At 40.0% G+C, this 20,775-nt stretch overlaps 1 protein-coding gene across 7 annotated transcripts in view; it reads left to right on the top strand.

Annotated features, from left to right (window-relative positions):
- LOC109102635 (NACHT, LRR and PYD domains-containing protein 12-like) overlaps positions 1-19,694 on the top strand; it is a 28,881-nt gene extending 9,187 nt beyond the window's left edge. For 3 of the 7 annotated variants that reach the window (XM_042776176.1, XM_042776174.1, XM_042776175.1), the window contains 6 exons: positions 5,586-5,759; positions 7,858-8,031; positions 8,890-9,063; positions 17,111-17,284; positions 17,722-17,889; positions 19,048-19,694. In XM_042776176.1, coding sequence (XP_042632110.1) covers positions 5,586-5,759; positions 7,858-8,031; positions 8,890-9,063; positions 17,111-17,284; positions 17,722-17,889; positions 19,048-19,054 — 871 coding nt within the window. In that variant the 3' untranslated portion in view covers positions 19,055-19,694. The remainder of the gene's footprint in view (positions 1-5,585; positions 5,760-7,857; positions 8,032-8,889; positions 9,064-17,110; positions 17,285-17,721; positions 17,890-19,047) is intronic. The other 4 variants (XM_042776179.1, XM_042776178.1, XM_042776180.1 and 1 more) reach the window with 3 other exon arrangements.
- Positions 19,695-20,775: the final 1,081 nt, after the last annotated feature.

The raw sequence follows: 20,775 nt of genomic DNA, 5'->3' as shown, positions 1-20,775 counted from the left end.
CTAGTGTCTGTTTGGAACTGACACAGGTTTGGGACACCTTTGGGTGGTTATATTCCAGCCTTTGCTAGGGCAGGACGGGGCTTAATCAACTACAGCTACCTCCTGGGCTGGTTCCCTTTTTCCTAGATTCGAGCTTTCTGAGGATAACTGTGTGCTAGCTCAATGATTGCGCCCCTATTCAGGGTTTAAGTAGCAGTCTTTCAGCCCTTACCTAGACAGTGTTGTCTCCCCTCTTTAGGTTATAAGTAGACAGCCCACTCTTTGTGGTCTGGGTAGTTTTTCAGTCAGTTCCCCTTCTCATACCTACCTAAGTACATAGCTATCTGAGGATATCTGTGTGCTAACTCAGTGACTGCTCCCCTTTCTAGGGTCCTTAAAGGGTTAGTTCACCCAAAAATTAAAATTATCCCATAAATTACTCACCCTCGAGTCATTTAACATTTAACATTTTTAACATTTAATCATTTAGCAGAGGCTTTTATCCAAAGCGACTTACAAATGAGAACAATAGAAGCAATCAGATCAATAAGAGAACAACAATGGTATACAAGTGCTATGACAAGTCTCAGTTAGTCTAGTACAGAACACGTAGCCAGGTTTTTTTTTTTTTTTTTTTTTAAGAATATGATAGACAAGAAAAGAAAAGGTAAGTACTAGTATTAGTTGGTTAAGTGCTGGCGAAAAAGATGAGTCTTTAGATGTTTTTGGAAAATGAGTAAAGACTCAGCTGTTTGAATTGAGATCGGGAGGTCATTCCACCAGCTGGGCGCAGTCCAGGAAAAGGTCAGTGAGAGTGAATTTGAACTTCTTTGGGATTGCACCACAAGGCGTCGTTCACTTGGGGTGCATAAGATTGAACTAATGAGCTTAGGTATGTTGGTGCCGTGCCAGTGGTCGTCTTGTAGGCAAGCATCAGTACCTTGAATTTGATGTGAGCGACTACTGGTAGATAGTGTAACCTGATGAGGAGAGGAGTAACGTGAGCTGTTTTTGGCTCATTGAAGACAACCCTCGCTGCTGCATTCTGGATCAGTTGCAGAGGCTTGATAGTACATGGAGGAAGGCCCACCAGGAGAGCATTACAATAGGCCAGTCTGGAGAGAACAAGAGCTTGGACAATTAGTTGGGTGGCTTGCTCTGACAGGAAGGGTCTAATTTGAGGAACCTTGAGGAACCCCAGTAGCAAGTTGTTGTGATTTAGAAACTTCACCCCCACAAGACACCCTGAAGGATCTATCAGAAAGGTAGGACTTAAACCACTGGAGTGTTGTTCCAGACATGACCATCTTTCTGAGGGTGGACAGGAGAATCTGGTGATTAATGGTGTCAAAAGCAGCAGACAGGTCCAGCAAAATGAGTACTGAGGATTTTGAAGCTGCTCTTGCCAGTCGCAGGACTTCAGTAACCGAGAGCAGGGCAGTCTCAGTTGAGTGGCCACTTTTGAAGCCAGATTGGTTGCTGTCCAGGGGGTTGTTCTGTACAAGAAACATAGAGAGCTGGTTGAACACAGCTCGTTCAAGTGTCTTTGCAATTAATGGAAGAAGGGATACCGGTCTGTAGTTTTCTAGAAGTGCTGGATTTAGAGATGGTTTCTTCAGCAGTGGGCTTACCCGAGCCTGCTTAAATGCTGAGGGAAATGTTCCAGAGTGAAGAGAGGAGTTGATAATGTGAGTAAGTGAAGGTATGACTGAAGAAGAAATCGCTTGAAGGAGGTGAGTGGGGATCGGATCAAGTGGGCAAGTAGTAGGATGACTGGACAGGATAAGTTTGGAAACGTCCCTCTCTGAGAGTGGAGAGAAGGAGGAGAGAGAGTGTGCATTAGTCGTTGTGAAGTTATCCTCAGTCTGCGGTGTGGAGAATTGGTCACTGGTGGTTCTTGTCTTATTTGTGAAGAAAACTGCAAAGTCGTCAGCTGTAAGAGTCGATGGAGGAGGAGGTGGAGGCGGATTAAGAAGAGAAGAGAAGAGAAGAGAAATTTTTGAAGAGTGTCCGAGCATTACAACAGTTGTTAATTTTGTTGTGGTAGTATGATGTTTTAGCAGTGAAGACATTTGCAGAGAAGGAAGAGAGGAGAGACTGATACACACTGAGGTCGGTAGAGTTTCTTGATTTATGCCATTTCCTCTCTGCAGCCCTGAGTTCAGAGCCATGTTCACGGAGAACATCGGACATCCAGGGGGCAGATGGGGTGGTGCGTGCTGGTCTAGACGACAGTGGGCAAAAGTTGTCCAAGCAAGAGGGTTAGAGTGGAGCAAAAAAGTGTCCGTAGCACTGTTCATGTCCAGAGCTGAAAACTGAGAGAGTGAAGGAAGTGAGGATGAAACCACAGAGGATAGGCGAGATGGAGAGAGTGAGCGTAGGTTCCATCGAAAGGTGACCTGCGTTGGAGCGTGTGCCGCTTCAGGAGTAAGTGCTAGGTTAGCAGTAATGATGAAGTGGTCTGAGGTGTGCAGTGGAGCAACTAAAGAGTTGTCCACGGAGCAACAGCGTGTGTAGATGAGGTCCAGTTGGTTGCCCGATTTGTGAGTCGCTGTAGTAGACACTCGCTTGAGATCAAATGAGGCGAGCAGAGTGTTGAAGTCAGCAGCCTGGGGTTTATCTAGGTGGATGTTGAAGTCACCAAGCAGTACCAGAGGAGTACCATCTTCAGGATAGTTTGATAGCAGCACATACAACTCCTCCAGAAGTTTCCCAATTGACCTGGGGGACGTTAAATGACCACAAAGTGGATTTTAACAGGGTGGGTTACAGTAATAGCATGTGATTAAAATTAACCGTTACCTGTAGGTGATGGTTGAAGATCAAATTTACAATCTTTCGATATAAGGAGACCAGTACCTCCACCTCTCCCAGTTGTACGAGGGGTGTGGGAACAAGTGAAATTAGTGGAGAGGGCTGTGGGAGTGGCAGTGTCTTTAGGTTTGATCCAAGTCTCAGTCAGTGCCATGAGGTTGAGACCAGAATGAGTAGCAATAGAAGAAATGAAGTCTGCTTTGTTAACAGCAGGCTGGCAGTTCCAGAGACCAACTGGAATAGAGAGCGTAGTAGTAGAGGTCAGAGGGACAGGCCGTAGATTTGTCGGGCAGGCCTTCCTTCGACGTACATAGTGTGCTCTCCAAGTGTTAGTAGTGATAGTAGAGATCTGAAAGCACATAGTGACCAAAATAAGTATTTGAGGACAAGCTGTACAAAAATTGAAGGGGAGAAAAGCAATACTCAAATGCCCTGTCGGTGTCCTTGCTCGGTGGAGTCGCACAGGTAGAGTCGATGGTCTTTACACTCATCGGTCTTCACACGAGGGCTGCTGCTGACCCCTACCACTTATATATTTGCCTGATTACCTGTGATTGAAGTCAGCTGGTCAGGCCTCCCTATTTAGCAGACCGACACTGGCCAGTCCAGCGATAGGCAAACGCAAAACCAAGTGCCACTTCAGCACGTATTTACCAGGGTAAGACACACAGTAAATAAAGCAAAGTTTTCCTAGAAACGACGATCACGCAGTAGTGATAAAACAAGGCAAAACACTTACAAACTGCTGTCCTTATCTGTCACTCAACTGTTTCTTCTGACAAGTGCTTCCAAAACAGCTCGTTAAGTACTTTCACCGGCTATGGTCACGCCTCCCTATTTAGCAGACCAAAACTGGCCAGTCCCGCGATAGGCAAACGCAAAACCAAGTGCCACTTCAGCACGTATTTATCAGGGTAAGACACACAGTAAATAAAGCAAAGTTTTCCTAGCAACGACGATCACGCAGTAGTCTAATGAGAAAATGAGGCAAAACACTTACAAACTGCTGTCCTTATCTGTTGCTCGACTGTTTCTTCTGACAAGCACTTCCAAAACAGCCCGTTAAGTACTTTCACTGGCTATGGTCACGCCTCCCTATTTAGCAGACCGAAACTGGCCAGTCCCGCGATAGGCAAACGCAAAACCAAGCGCCACTTCAGCACGTATTTACCAGGGTAAGACACACAGTAAATAAAGCAAAGTTAGTACTTTAACGACGCTCACGCAGTAGTCTAATGAGAAAATGAGGCAAAACACTTACAAACTGCTGTCCTTATCTGTTGCTCGACTGTTTCTTCTGACAAGGGCTTCCAAAACAGCTAATTAAGTACTCTCACTGGCTTTGGCCACGCCTCCCTATTTAGCAGACCGAAACTGGGCAATCCCGCGATAGGCAAACGCAAAACCAAGTGCCACTTCAGCACATATTTACCAGGGTAAGACACACAGTAAATAAAGCAAAGTTTTCCTAGCAACGACGATCACACAGTAGTCTAATGAGAAAACGAGGCAAAAAAGTCATCCTAGGTTTAAATGACTTTCTTCTTTCAGACGAATCCAGTCAGAGTTATATTAAAAATAGTATTTGATCTTTCAAGCTGTTTAATGCAACTTAGCGGGTGTTGCATGCATCCGTCCAAAAGCAGTTAAATCCATCCCCATCCATAAAAAAAAGTGTCTCACATGGCTCCAGGGGGTGAGCAAAAGCCTTCTGTAGCGAATCGATGCGTTTTTGTAAGAAAAATATCCCTATTCAAAGCATAATAATCACTTTAATGTTGCTTGCACTGACGTATAAAGTCAGCTTTGAAGAAAAATAAGTTTGAGGCACTTAAAATACATTTTGAAGTTCCATGAGTTTTTAAAGTGTATGGAGAGTCCCTGTAAATCATAAAAACCAACGTGTGTGTGTGTGTGTGTGTGAGAGAGAGAGAGAGAGCGCACATTTCAGTTTATGAATGGTGTTTTGTGTTGTAAGAGTTTGTAGCACATTTTGATGCCTTGATGACAGGGATTGGGGGCTCCCACTTAAAGCACTCTGGCTTCCCCACTCAAATGCAGATGCAGAGAGTGTGTTCTCCATGATGGGTCTGATCACAAAACCAAAATAAGGAACAGTTTGGCTCTGGACAGGACACTATCATCCATCATGACAGATGAAAATCGCAGGCCTTGAGCAACAGTGCTTTTAAGTGGGAGCCCCTGGAATTGTCATCAAGGCATCAAACTCTTACAACACAAAACATCATTCATAAGCTGAATTGTGTTGTCTCTCTCTCTCTCACACACACACACACACACGTTGGTTTTTATGATTTACAGGGACTCTCCATACACACACACACACACACACACACACACACACACCGCTTGACATACATGCTCAGAGCATGTCCTGTAATCCTCCTATTTGTATACAGTATGTACATTGAGCACTGCTGTTCAATTGGCTCGTTTGGGGCCAAATTTATTTTTATTTTTGCTACATTTGTATCATTGAATATATAAAACAATACATTTTATTCGGATTAATTTGTCTTTAAACAGATTTAACAATTGTTTTAATTTCTATTTTTGCTGGTCAATTATAAACAATAGGTAAAATTTAACTGGTAGCAAAAACTTGAGAGAATTGGGCGGGGCAGAGGGGCCACTGCTGAAAATATTTGAGTGGATCCTCCCCTGACAGATGTAATCTCACTCCAAACTTTTGATAAAACTGGAGAGCCCTGCACATTTTATTCTATAACTGCAGCTAGTATCAGTTCACCATGCATCTTCAATCTTTACAGGCTGAGTAAGTGTGGTGTCACAGATGAAGGTTGTGCTGCTCTGACTTCAGCTCTGAGATCAAAGCCCTCACACCTGAGAGAACTACATCTGTCATTGAATGAACTAGGAGACTCAGGAGTGAAGCTGCTCTCTGATCTACTGAAGGATCCTCACAGTAAACTGGAGACACTGTGGTAAGATTGTATAAATGTGTCAACATTCTTCTCCATTTTCTTCATATGATCAATAATAAACAAAATAAACAAAAACTATACACTAAAAATATTGCCCTGTTAGGGTAACACTTTACTCATTTTAAAGTAGTTCATACCTTTGGTAATCAGTGGTTTATGTTGAAGTATGTATTCATTAATTTATTTCATTTATCTATAAATTAATTTAAAGCATTCTGTATTTTCCATGTCATTTGTGTGTAAAACGTGTGTTATTGCAGTTTGTTATTTACAGTTTTTCTGAATTGCTAAAACAATAAAACCCAATCTCTGAAGCAAATTTTCACTAGCTTAAACCAATTTGTCGAATAAAGCACTCTTTCTGCTAAACCTTAAACACGTTCAGGCAGTTAGGCTCTATTTGCAAATCTCATGCAATCTTTTTGCAAAACTCTAAACATTCTCATTCACTGAAACACTTATCATTTATCATTTGTGCAGTAAAATGCTAAACACAAGCAACAAAAGTCAAACACAACTAAACACATTCACATTGTTTACACTCAATGATTAAAAATTGTTCACACTTGTTTCTAATGACATGATCAAACCAACTGTACAAAATATGAGCCAGTTCAGAGTGCACAAGTGACTGAATGATGATACAAACAATAGATGGACATAATCTGAGAAGGAGAGGAGGAAGAGTACATGTAAGAAGTGGAGGATGAGGAGAGAAAGAGTAAGGTTTAGAGAGTGTTACAGTATCAAGGCTGGATATGTCAGACCACAGGGGTTTTTTTTTCTCTTTGTCTAGCAAAAAATATTAAATTACTTGCGATGTGGACAAAGTCTTCAGGCCGGACTCAAGTACAAAGACATGATGCAGAGACGGAATGAGTCTCTCATTGAACCTGATTTTACAATTGCACAACTTACAGTTTTTGAGTGAACTGTAACATGCTATTCATTCAGAGTTTTATATGGCCTTTGCAGTTGGACTGCATTTCAATGTTATCTTGCATTGGCTGTTAACGTGGATCTCATGGTCACAAGCTCATCAGTCTGATCTTCAGTCAGAAGTTATGTCTAATACTATATAAGATTTAGTTAATAGTACTATATACTATATAAATACTATAGGCTGCCCATGCTAAAAAGCTACAATGAAGTGGTAACATGCTGTTTTAAGTAATTGCAGTTAAAGGTTCACTATTAGTAGAGAGATCCTGTGGAGACGCAGGTAACACACACACACACACACACACACACACACAATCTCTCTCTTCACATTGAGTGGTTCTTTGGCTGTTTTAAGTAATTGCAGCTGACTGGTCAGTCATAACATTCTGATATTTCAATAGCAACACTGTATAACAGACCACTGTAAGGCTGGATGAACCTGAGATATGGACAAAAAAAAAACACACAGGCAACTTTTTTCACTCCCCACAGAGTCAAGATGCAGGAAACCTTCTTTCTCTTCTGTCCTACCTTCACACCTGTTCCTTCTCCCCCATTTCCTTCCCTTTACTGATCCTTCCTTTAATTCAGTTCACTCAAAATGCAATGTTTTGTGTGAACCCAAAGTGATTTTCACAGTCATATTTGGTATCATTTGAAATGTCTTAGTGTGACTGGTACAATGGTCTCATCCCATCAGAGAGTTTAGGAATACTTTTACTCTTTCTCAGGGCCTTTCATGCAAAATTTCCTCCTATTTCGCCAGTAGGCTGTGAACTCGCTAGGTCTAAGATCCTATTTAATGCAAATGTCATTTCATGCTTTCATTTGGAGAATGTTTATCTTGTTCTGGGTACTCAAGAAAAGGTTGTAAAAGATCTATCTTAAAAAGATTGGCTCTAGTAGATAATGTTAAATCCATGTTACCGCAAATCTGTGTCCAGGGTTAATATTAAATAGTGATTAAACTGGCTGGAATTGGTCATTACACTGGCAACACACACCTTCCAGCCAATCAGAACTAAATATTCAGACAGACCATGGCCTAAGCCTAACCACTGACTCTGCTATAGATTAAGTCTCACTTTCTGATTGAGAAGTTCCTGCTTGTCTTAGCTGTAACTGTCAGAGTAAAAAGTATAATTGTTCTCTACAGGTTGAATCATTGTGGAATCACAGATGAAGGTTGTGATGCTCTGGCTTCAGCTCTGAGATCAAACCTCTCACACATGAGAGATCTGGATCTGACTGGAAATAAACTAGGAGACTCAGGAGTGAAGCTGCTCTCTGGTCTACTGAAGGATCCTCACTGTAAACTGGAGACACTGTGGTAAGTCATCTCTCTGAGAATCACACACGCAGTGGTACTAAGAAATATTTTTTAAATAGCTTATATAATTAAATGGTTAAATAATTGAAGGAGTTACACCTTGACAAAAATATTTTGTTAACATAATTTCAATTAGAATACGACATTATGTGGCTGTTACCAATCAAATAAAATAAGTATTAACTAAATCTATCTTTGCACTGCTAGTGACACAGAAACTGCATCTGAAGTAACATGTAAACTGGCAACTGCAAGTGAATAAAAAATGCTGTAAGAAATGTATCAATAATTCTACAGTATGTGTCTAAAATTTAACTAGCAATATTTGCTTCTTGTTTATTGAACTGTTGTATAAAATCAGTATTACATCTGCAAATCGTGTTGACAATCGGTAAAATCAACACTCTTGTTCATGATTGTGCTTGACTATGTCATGAAAAAAAAAATAAAACGTTAACTTATATCGAGAGGCGGTATTAACATTTAAGTGGCATGGCATCTTACACACAGAAGCCACTGGTAAATGCCGCTGTATTTAGTGGTACATCCAGTTTTCAGTGGCATTGTGGATTGTGGCATTTGCTACTAAAACTTGTGGCATGTGCCACTGAAAACGCAGAATCTTTTGGTGCCACCAGTAGTGACTGACACATGACAAGTGACATCAAGACCCTGATGCTAATTGGAGGTTTCCTGTACTTGCTAAATGAATAATAATTTACATGAAACATTGATTTAAATGTTAACTATCTTAAGTAAGCACATGCAGTTAGGATCTGTTAGTCGTGTCTTGGATTTGGCTGATCTGAGCTGTATATCCTGAACTGAGAGACTGAAGAGTGTCATTGTTCTCTACAGGTTGAGTAATTGTGGAGTCACAGATGAAGGTTGTGCTGCTCTGACTTCAGCTCTGAGATCAAACCCCTCACACCTGAGCGAATTGAATCTGTCATGGAATAAACTAGGAGACACAGCAGTGAATCTTCTCCCTGATCTACTGAAGGATCCTCACTGCAAACTGGAAACATTGTGGTAAGATTGCATGAATGTTTTAACATCCTCCATTTTGCTCTTATGGTCAGTATGAACAAAACCCGTTTGGGTGCATGTCTCTTAAAATGCTAATGAGCTCTGCTCATATTGCCCCTCTCTTTTTTCCCCTCTCTTGATTTCCAAATAATCATAAAAAAATATGAAGTGTGAGACATGCTTCTTCTGGAGTTGCAGCTGGATCACGAATAGTAGGAATTGATCCATCCTTGAGTTTGAACTTTTTAGCAAAGAAAATTCAGAAAGCAGCCTGGAGTAAAATTATTTGTGCAGACATAAACAAATTTAGGTGTATTCAGTGGTGCATTAGCATCAAAAACAAAACTTACCCACTGCATCCTCACTGGCTCAGATGTTGGGAGAAAATTGAAGACTCTTATGAGACCGTTTAGGTTTTTGGGGGATTAAAAAAAAGTAGTTAATGGATTTTTATCATTTTAGGGTGGCTATGTGACACATTATATGCAAACATCCTGTAAAAGTGAATTTTGCATCCGTTAAGGATTTGGGGATATTCACATAAAATTCTGTTATTGAAATGAGCCAAGCACTATTGCTAAATTTGCTTGGTTGCGTGCAACAAAAATGACATCATCGCAGCTCTAGCAAAAGTGTGCATTGACTTTGCTTGATCCCATTTCGCACAACATTATGCATCACATGTTTTTGTAACTTAAGGCAAGGCAACACTGACTGGAAAGATGTGGTAAGAGCTCATAACATCAAATGCAAATCAATATGTACAGTCATGGACAAAAGTTTTGGCAGTGACATAAATTTTGTGTTTTGTACAGTTTGCTGCTTCAGTATTCCTAATTATTTTTCCACATGTTTCTATGGTATACTGAAAAACAATGATAGGCATGTAAGTTTTAAAGGCATTTATTGGCAAAAAATATGAGTCAATATTTACAGTGTTGACCCTTGTTCTTCATAACCTCTGCAACTCGCTCTGGCATGCTGGATATTAGCTTCTTGGCCAAATCCTGACTGATGGTGATCCATTCTTTCCTTATTAGTTCTCAGAGTTGATCACAATTTTTGGGCCTCTGTTTGTCCACTCACCTTTTGAGGACTGATCACAGGTTCTCTATGGGATTGAGATCTGGGGAGTTGCCTGGCCACAGATCCAAAATTTCAATGTAATGATCAGGGGCGTTTTTAGGATTTTAATATTAGCCCCCAATCGGGGAGGTATTATTGTATTATTTATTTATTTATTTATTTATTAAGATTGTATGTCAGTTGAAAGTTGCTTTCAGTTAAGAGAGCTCAAACATGCATTTTAGTCTGGGACCAGGCATAAACCTTGTCTGTGAAACTGGGCATTAATATATTGTTGTATACTAAAATAAGCAGAAACAAAGGCCTATACAGTGGATTCATACGTGCTCATCAAGTCAGCCCCTGAATAATTTAATTTTATATCATTTTAAATATTCAAATCATATTCATTAATATTAATTTAGAATATAGGCAAACCTAGATTACAATAATTGTCTATATTGGCATAATGTTTGATGTGCCCCATATTAAACCATTCCTTTTTTTTCTTTTCAAATAATAAAAATAACAGCACACTAATCAGTCACTTTGCCACTTCTAAACACTTCAAAAATGACATAACACAAATCCTTTTTTCTAAGGCTAATAAATATAGGTCTATGATGCAATCAGCTACTGGGTCATTATTATTTATTTGGACGAAATAACTCCACAATGTTCCTCTGTCTCTGTCATTTACTCTAAGATGTTTGAATGAGCGGATGGGAAACTGTCTTGTATTATTCCCGTATCACATTAAACTGCATTTATGACAAAGAACTGAGCAGATGCAGATATCATTACTTTATCTATCAATAAATGCACACACCTTGTCCTCCGATGCTGGCGGCTTATGCTCCGCCTAATCGTAGTAAAAAAATATGCTCGCACTAAATAACACAGACTAAAAGACGAGGAGGAGGAGCCCAAACTTGCATCAATTTAAACGTTTTATAAGGGAATACTGCGATCACGAATTTGTGTAGAGCTAATCAGAATTGAATTGGGCTGAAGTCCCCCTAAAAAGGGCCTAGCGACGCCCCTGGTAATGATTTTGAGCCACTACTTTATCACTCTTGCTTTGTGACATGGTGCTCCATCGTGCTTGAAAATGCACGGGTCATCACCAAATTGCTCATGGATCGTTGGAAGAAGTCGCTCTTGCAGGACATTTTGATACCATTCTTTATTCATGGCAGTGTTTTTGGGCAGAATAATGAGAGAACCCACTCCCTTGATTGAAAAGCAACCCCACACATGAAAGGTCTCAGGATGCTTCACCGTTGGCATAACACAGTACTCATGGTATCGTTCACCATTTATTCTCTGAACAATCGCTTTTCCAGATGTCCCAAACAGTCAGAAGGGAGCTTCATCAGAGAAAATAACTTTGCACCAGTCTTCTGCCATCCAATCCTTGTGCTTCCTGCAGAATTTCAGTCTGTCCTTGAGGTTTTTCTTGGAGAGAAGTGGTTTCTTTGCTGCCCTTCTTGACACCAGGCCATTGTCCAGAAGTCTTGGCCTCACTGTATGTGCAGATGCTCTCACACCAACCTGCTGCTATTCCTGAGCAAGCTCTGCACTGCTGGTGACACGATTCTGTAGCTGACTCCTCAGGAGGAGATGGTCCTGGAGCTTGTTGGACACTCTAGGACATCCTGAAGACTTCTTCACTGCAGTCAAACCTCTCTCCTCAAAGTTCTTGATGATCCGGTAAATGGTTCTTTCAGGTACAATATTCTTTTTAGCAAATGATGGGTGCAAGTGTTTCTTTGAAGGTAACCATTGCTAACAAGAACACAATGATTGGAAGCGCTTCTTCCCTCCTTTTATAGCAATCAGTCTGCTCTCATAAACTAATTAGTATGATTTCACCTGACTAGTACTCATTCACACTTTCACATGTGCTGCTGATATAATTAGTCAATTAATGTTAGCAGGTCATTTTGTGTCAGGATCAAAAACTGTAAAATTATTATTTTTTGTGTGCGTGTGAAAGTCCTTTTTTTTTTTTTTTTTTTCCAGTGAAGCTTTTAGTAGTTATTTAAAATGCGTCTGATCACTCTACACAATAATCTAGAAATAATGTGAATGAACACCACAATAGCTAAAGCAGCAAACATTGCAAAACACAAAATTGATGTCACTGTCAAAATTTTGTCCATGACTGTAAGCAAGCATTTCAAAGAATATTGTAGGCTATGGATTTACTTCGATTATCTTTACTACCTCAATTGTTTCAGAGACTGTAGCATTGCTTTCCATTTAAAGTGATTTTTTTTTAAAGCAGTTTATGTGTGAGCTGGTAAAACAAAAACCCTTTAATGCATTACCTGCAAAAACTTTTAATGCAATACAGTTGTTACTTAAAGGAAGATTATTTACGTTTTGTTGAATAAAAAAAATTAAAAGTTAATGAGATTTTGTTGAATTAAAATTTCTGTTATTTGACTGTTGAACAGTCAGACTAAAGGTAGAGAGAATGAATGCAAATTTTGAAATTGTTGTTATTATTATTATAATAATTATAAATATTATAATATCCATTGACTTCTGCTTACTCCTTACATACGGAGTTGTCTTGTTAACTAATTCATTTATATATCCACAGGTTTTTTTTTGTTTGTTTTTATTTTTTTTTGGGGGGGGGGGGTCCTTTGATTGAGTTTATGAACCAAAAAAAAATATGAACAGAATTAATATATAAAATTATGAAAAATGTCACATTTTCATGAATTTGATAGTCTGTTTTCCCAGAAAAATATTAACTGTACTATATTTTGCACTTTTATGTGTTGATGTCTTTACTTATTGTTTTCTTTAATCACATGATATCTATGATTTATCTAAATAATATCTTTATTTCGTTAATTTCTTTTGTATCTTTAAAATACACAATTGTTTTAATTAATCGTCCTCAATATAAGTTCCTCTTCAGGAACTCGAGCTGCGTCGGAGAATGCTTTGGGAATGCCTTCAGCGTGACTGGCTCTGAATCACATGTGTAATCAGTCCAATGGATGGGCGAGACATCATAGGCGGGTGACGTCAGAGACCAGGTAGCTTAAAAGCACATGTGGTGAAGCCGGCATTTAGCCTTCTGTCTTTCAGCAAGCGCTCTGTGTGTATGTCTGTTCCATATTTGTTTGTGAGTCTTATTTAGTGTTGTTTGTCCCTACAATGTCAAAAGCACGTTAAAAGAACAAGCACAAACTGTGCGAGGGCAGGCAACGTTTCAAGCTGTGTGTTCCTCCCTGCCCGCGTTACATTATGGGTGGGGATACACACAGTTTGTGCGTTGTCTGCCTTGGAGCAGAGCATGCAGAGTCGGCTCTCAAGTGTAAATGTGTAAATTGTGGGGAAAGACATTCTCGGCCTGCCTCTTCATTCCTGCTTCTGATCTCTACGGGATGAGTGAGTGCGGATATAAGATAATGCCACGGGTTGAACAGACGCTCGTGAGCTATCCGTCTCCTGGCGTGGCATCATCTTTAAAGGCTACGGCACTGCCCTTCAAGCCGCTGCTTACCACTTCAGCGCTGGTGGGCAAGGGGTACTCGGCACCGGGTCAGGTTGGCGCGTGTCTGCACATCATGGAGGTGTTAAAGGCATATCAAGTCAACCTGCTGAAGGAATTAGATGGTGGCTGCGGAGAGACATTTCTGAGTCTTTCTGATATGAGGGACAAAGATAGGGTCTGCCTCATGGATGCCTCACTTGTGCCCTCGGGCCTGTTCGGCGATGCCGTTAATTCCGTCGTCGACAGCTACCAGGAGGCTCGCAAACAGGCAGCGGCATTCCAGCAGTTCCTCTCTCGTCACTCTCTAATTCCAGAGGCTGCCGGGCGGCTTAAGGCTAAGAGGTCCTTGGCCAAAAAGCCCTGACGCCACTGGCCCAGAGCTTATGAGGGCAGTCACCTCTGGGGTGTAGCGGGTTTCACCACATTACACGGTGTCCGTATCACCTCAGTGCCCTCAGGAGATCGTCATGCCAACCCTGCCGCAGTTACAGGGCGCAGCGGTCTCCCACGACCACCACTCTCAGTTACCGCCCGGAAATGTAGCGGTGCTGACAGGCTCGCCACCTTCGCAGAGGTCTCTAGAACAGTTAGTTCGGCTGTTTCCTGCCATTCCGCCTTTACAGGGCACCGAACTAGCTGCTCTGATTACTCCAGAGGTCAGTCTAGAGAGGCTGATTCCCTTATTAGACTATTTGGTAGCATGGAACCTACTGCCAAATGTGTCTCAATGGGTCCTGCACACTGTAGAGAGAGGCTACAGAATCCAGTATGGTTCTCCACCGCCTCGTTTCAGCGGGGTTATTCGCACTCTGGTGGGTACTGAGTAGGCTCTGGTCATGGAACAGGAAGTAGACACTCTCTTGAGGAAGGAGGCCATCAAGGTTGTCCCTCCTCATGACAGAGAGTCCGGGTTCTACAGCCGGTACTTCATAGTTCCAAAGAAGGATGGTGGGTTGCGTCCCATTTTACAGTCAGTGACTGAAGTTCAGGATGCTCACTCTCAAGCAGGTCATGTCTCAGATCAGGTCCAAGGACCGGTTTGTCACGATCAATTGAAAAGACACATACTTCCATGTCTCCATCCTTCCCACTCACAGGAAGTTCCTGAAGTTCGCTTTTGGGGGCAAAGCATACCAATATCAGGTTCTTCCCTTCGGCCTTACACTCTCACCCCGCACTTTCATAAAGTGTGTGGATGCAGCTCTGGCTCCACTGCGACTCCAGGGCATCCGCATACTGAACTATATTGACGATTGGTTGATTTTAGCTAAGTCAGAGCAGGTGGCGGTTCGGCATCGAGATTTCATTCTCGCCCACATGAGAGAGCTGGGGTTAAGACTAAACGCCAAGAAAAGTGTGCTTTCTCCTTTACAGAGGACCACTTATGTGGGCATGGTGTGGAATTCAACTGCAATGCAGGCACAAATGTCACCTGCTCGGATCTAGTCGATCCTCACCGCAGTCGCGAGAGTGAGAGAAGGCCAGTCACTCACTGTCAAGCAGTTTCAGAGACTGCTGGGTCTGATGGCAGCTGGGTCCAACGTGATACCTCTTGGCCTGCTGTACATGAGATCCCTACAGTGGTGGCTCAAGCCCAAGGGGTTCTCCCTGAGGGGAAACCCACTTCGCATGATCAAGGTCACGCGGCGATAACTACGTGCCTTCGACATTAGGAGAAAGCCTTGTTTCTTGTTTCAGGGCCCGGTGCTGGGAAGTCCTTGTCACCGCATAACATTAGGGACGGACGTGTCCCTCACCAGCTGGGGTGCGGTCATGAGTGGCCACCCTGCCCACGATCTGTGGAGTGGTCACCATCTGACATGGCAAATAAACTGCCTGGAGATGCTGGCCATGCTTCGAGCACTACAACACTTTCTCCCAGACCTAAGAGATCATCATGTGTTGATGCGCACCAACAACGGAGCAGTGGTCTCTTACATCAACCACCAAGGGGGTCTGCACTCACGCCATTTGTACAAACTAGCATACCAGATCCTTGAGTGGTCCCAGGGTGAACTCCTCTCGCTGAGAGCAGTTCACATTCCTGGGCATCTCAATTTAGGAGCAGACAAAGCGTTCTCCAACGCAGCTCGACTTCCTGAAGAGGAACGTCTCAGGTTACGCATGTAACCATGGTTCCTCAAAGGAACAAGATGCTGCGTTGCTGTGCCACACTTCCAGCATCTCTTCAGCATCACTTCGCCACATGTGCTTTTAAGCTTCCTGGTCTCTGATGTCACCCACCCATGACGTCTCGCCTATCCATTGGACTGATTACACATGTGATTCAAAGCCGGTCTAGCTGAAGGCGTTCCCAAAGCGTTCTCTGACACAGCATCTCGTTCCTTCGAGGAACCATGGTTACATGCGTAACCTGAGACGTTTCCACATCCTTCCAAAACATTTTTTAAAATGTTTGATGTACAACAAATCAAAAAGATGTGAAATCACTCAATCAATACTTGGGTGCGTAGACCAATAAAAATCATAATGACATCAAATGAAAAAAGCAGGATCCGCACTCACTTGTATATTTCTTAATGATTTGTAGGTTTTTACAACAAGCACAAATGGATCAAACATTTAGCACTCGGCCATCCTCCTTGAATTATTCAATAATTCTTTAACAGAGTTTATTTTAAAAGAAATGGGACTAATGATCATTATGTGGAAACTATCATTACAGGTGCTTTCTGTCACAAGCGTTTAACAAACTATATTTCAGCAATCTCAAGTTGATAAATCCTAACAAACACCAGATATAATTGTTTATTTTTTTACTAGTGGATGCAGGACACTAAAGTTCATTTATGTAAGTGAGGATAGCAAAATAAAGTAAACTGTGACATATTATACCCAAAAATCTTCATACATTTTACATTACATTTATGCATTTAGCAGATGCTTTTATCCAAAGCGACTTACACTGCATTCAGGCTATACATTTTTTACCAGTACCAGTATGTGTGTTCCCTGGGAATCGAACCCACAACCTTTTGCGCTGCTAACGCAATGCTCTACCACTGAGCCACAGGAACACATACAGTGGACTACAAGTAAAATGTATACAAATTTGGGACCAAAAATTATTCAGACACTTTGACCTGACCATGTTTTGCTTAAGTTTTATCTGACATTATCAAGATGAATTTGTTCTGACACAGTTTAACTCTGAGTCCTTGTCACATTTTATTACTATTTTCTAAACTATAGCGAATAAACTGTAATAATGTGTGAAATGTTGAAGATGTCTGAATAAATTTTGGTTTGATTGTATGTTCTCTAATATGAGTTTTTAATGGACAAATTGATTTCTAATAAACATTTTTTAACAAATTAACATATAAATCATTAATGATATATTAATCATATAAATCATATTTGATGTAGAGCAAGTGATGAATGATTTAATGAAAAATAAAAATCCATATTTTTCCCAATATTTTCTGTGGATCTAAAAAACAGGTTGAGGGACTGTAGAGTCACAGATGAAGGTTGTGCTGCTCTGGCTTCAGCTCTGAGATCAAACGCCTCACACCTGAGAGAACTGAATCTGACTGGAAATAAACTAGGAGACTCAGGAGTGAAGCTGCTCTCTGATGGACTGAAGGATCCTCACTGTAAACTGGAAAAACTGTGGTAAGATTGTATGTTGTAATGTGTCAACATTTCATCTTCCTTTTATGAATAATGAACACAATTTAAACCAAACTAATTAAGACAAAAAAGTATTGTCAGATAATTAAAGAGGATGTTTAATATGTCATGAGATTCTTTCCAAAGTCTCTGACTTAATTTCTTTACAGTAAGTATAAACAACTGTATGATGCAAAGATGTTACAACTGCTTTATATTATACAGATATGTTGAGGATTTCAGGGTACTCAAAGTCAAAATCTTTTTATTTAAGATATTGAAATTCCCTCAAGCAACATGTAGAACCATGTCTGAGCCTTAGACTGGAGCTGTCAATCGTGTCGTGGATTAAGTCGCTTTTTCATATTTGTGAAATTTCCTGCTGATCTGAGCTGTAGATTCTGAACTGAGAGAGTGAAGAGTGTTGTTGTTCTCTACAGGTTGAGTTATTGTGGAGTCAAAGATGAAGGTTGTGCTGCTCTGGCTTCAGCCCTGAGATCAAAACCCTCACACCTGAGAAAACTGTATCTGACTGGAAATGAACTTAGGGAATCAGATGTGAAACTGCTTTCTGATCTGAATGATGATCCACATTATAATCTGCTTGAGTGAGTAGTGGTAATTAAAATGTTTGAATTTTAATTGAAAGTTAATATAGTTTCTTCTTAGATTGCGTTATAGGTAATAATTACACTGTATAAACATGCTTAGTAAGCATTTGATTCTGTTTATATTAAGAATCAAGTATATTAATGTGCCTTTTCATTTAAAAACAATACAATATTTTGCTTTGATCATTGACTGCATTTGCATGCACCCTCATAATGCGATTATAATGAGATTTATTCATACAAACACAATACTTCAATCAAATTCATGTGATTAAGCTCATTATTGTTGTAACAATAATCATAGTAAAATATGTGGCTATGCTGATTTTAATAGCAAGAAACAGACATATAAACACATTAATGGCATTATTACCGGTCTGACAAAAGTGTGTGTGTGCTTAGACGTACACGGATATGACGTGTGTTGTACACACAACTCCATGAATGAACTCTGTGGCATTATTCTTAAGTTTTTCCTCCACCCCGAATCACTGATCTCTGTCGACAACTCGCTGTTACCAGTCTCTGCTCCTTATCTTCATCCAGAGACTGCGTGAAGAATGCAATGGCAGTGTAGGAAACCCATGTTGCAAAGGCACTGCTGTCACATTTAGATGTTCATCACAGTGACAAATAACTACCTAATACATCCATAGAAATGTGTTTAGCATTTGACATAAGTATATTAAAACAGTGGCCAATAACACATCTACTGTATGTGAGTTCATTATTTGTGCTGTGCATTGGGGTTTGTGAATAATGGCGGTAAAAATAACCACACTTCTTAGCGAAAGATCAGAGTAATGAAAAATGCATGTAAACGAGAGTGAAGATGTATGCATGAAATTATGTATTTTGAATTTCAATTGCAATAGAAGATAATGGTAAATAATTATCACTACTTTCATTGTCATAAAACTGAACCAATAACGAAAAGAGGACAGTCAACCATTTAGAATTTATGGATAAGGGTGAGGGATCATCATGTAGAGTGGTTTGGATGCAAAATAAAAATCTAAAAAAGAGCTTTAAAAAATCGTTTAACACAGGGTTAGTTTATAATCTCTGACTAATAATGCAAATTGTTTGAGATCATCTAAAGTGGGTAATGCATATAATGTCACACACATTTGACTGTCTGTGTTTTACTTACAGGTTTTAGTCTGACTTTCTCTGGATCAGCTGATGGTGAATAAAGAGCCTCTACAGACAGACATCACATTTAACAGAATCAACAGACACAAACTCACAGTGATCATCACACACACGTGTTTGTGTAACTTTACTGGTCCAGTCCTTGATTTGAAGTCAAGAAAACCTTTTGTTTGTTCTTCAGAAATGACAGTTGTACTGGTACCACATTTTACACAATATTACCAGTTGTTTGTGAGACTTTTTTCTGTTTAATTCTTATTACAGTAGATTTCAATCAATGTAATAAAAATATTCATTGACTTGGTAAGGTATTAAAAAATCTGAACTCTGAAAGTAATATTAAACGATTTTGTAGTTTTTATCATCTTTGTTTTATCTTAAATAAACTGACATTACATTTATGTTTTTGTTCATAAATTCACCAAAAAGGTTTTTCATGTTCCAAAGTCTGTAGTACATTTGTAGTTACAAGACTACATGTAAAATGTTGCCAGTATCTTCCTTACTGTTCATACAGTACATAATTAATCTTAACAAATTACTGTAATTCACCAAAAGCCTTTCCTTTTCCGTGAGTGCGAAAAGGGATGCATTCGTTTCGCTGCTGGAGCAAAAGTAATAGTAAATTGTTTTAGATGGGTCATCTTAAATCTGAGTTTAAGATTCTCTTAATTAAAAAAAAAAAACAACAAAAAAAAAACTTACTATTAGAATGGCTTATAGTGATTGTTTTAGTAGCTTATGCAGGAATTTACGTGCATCTGATGGGAAACTGTGAACATTTTGAGCACCTGTGTAGCCTAATATTTCGCTAAGGTGAGTGTTCAGTGAAGTGCATGAAAGAGACTTCCTATCTGTGAAATGCTAACTTAAAAATCACCAATTTATTTAGTTTTTTGTTAGACAGATAGGCTATTGTGTCTGCATGCTTAAGATACACCAAATACCAAAATGAATGGAAAAACAGTTTTGTATGTTGGTGTCCTTCACCCAGGGCTGTCGCATAGAGAAGAGAAAGGTGTTTACGATTATTGGGGGCCCCATGATTTCAAATGAGGGGTGGTTTTTGGGCCCCATAAATCATGGAGGAAACACAAACCTTCAGCGATGGAGATTTTTCTCCAGGATGCAGGTACTTCAGAGGCTTCTTAAACAATGCATTTTATATGACGGTAAAATCATGTCACATAACAGGATGTTGTGGGGGTTTGTTCTGATTAGTTTTCTTATGTTGTTGTGCTGAAATATAGTTTAGGACCATGTCCATGAGGATCTCTGTACACAGGGAAACATTATCCTTGTGCAATGTCAGTGCTCTTCAACCTTTCTAAAGCTTTTTTAGTGAAGATTCTCTGTACATGTAAAATTATAAGAAAACTATTCTATTTTCTTTATTCTTTTTCAATAAAAAGTATTTTTATTGTTTTAGTTTCAGTTTCACATTTAAATTAACACAGCAACAAAGGACACCCCTCCCCCCCCCCACCCCATACTGGATCAATAAGAGATGTAAAAGTTAGTCATGTATGTAACATCATACAATTCTTAACACAGGTTTGTGTAAACAGTTATACAAAATTGTCAGTTGACACACTTTCAAAATAAGACAAATGGCATCCACATGTTATAAAACATCTGACCCTTTTACACTGTGTCTAATCTTTTCCAAATGTATATGACACATGACCTCTCTAATCCAGAGTCCATATGTTGGTGGGCATGAATCCT

The sequence above is a fragment of the Cyprinus carpio genome, chromosome A19 (assembly GCF_018340385.1).
Source record: "Cyprinus carpio isolate SPL01 chromosome A19, ASM1834038v1, whole genome shotgun sequence".
Lineage (NCBI taxonomy): Eukaryota > Metazoa > Chordata > Actinopteri > Cypriniformes > Cyprinidae > Cyprinus > Cyprinus carpio.
Note: the sequence above shows the minus strand (reverse complement) of the source record. Positions and strands in the feature narration are given on the sequence as shown.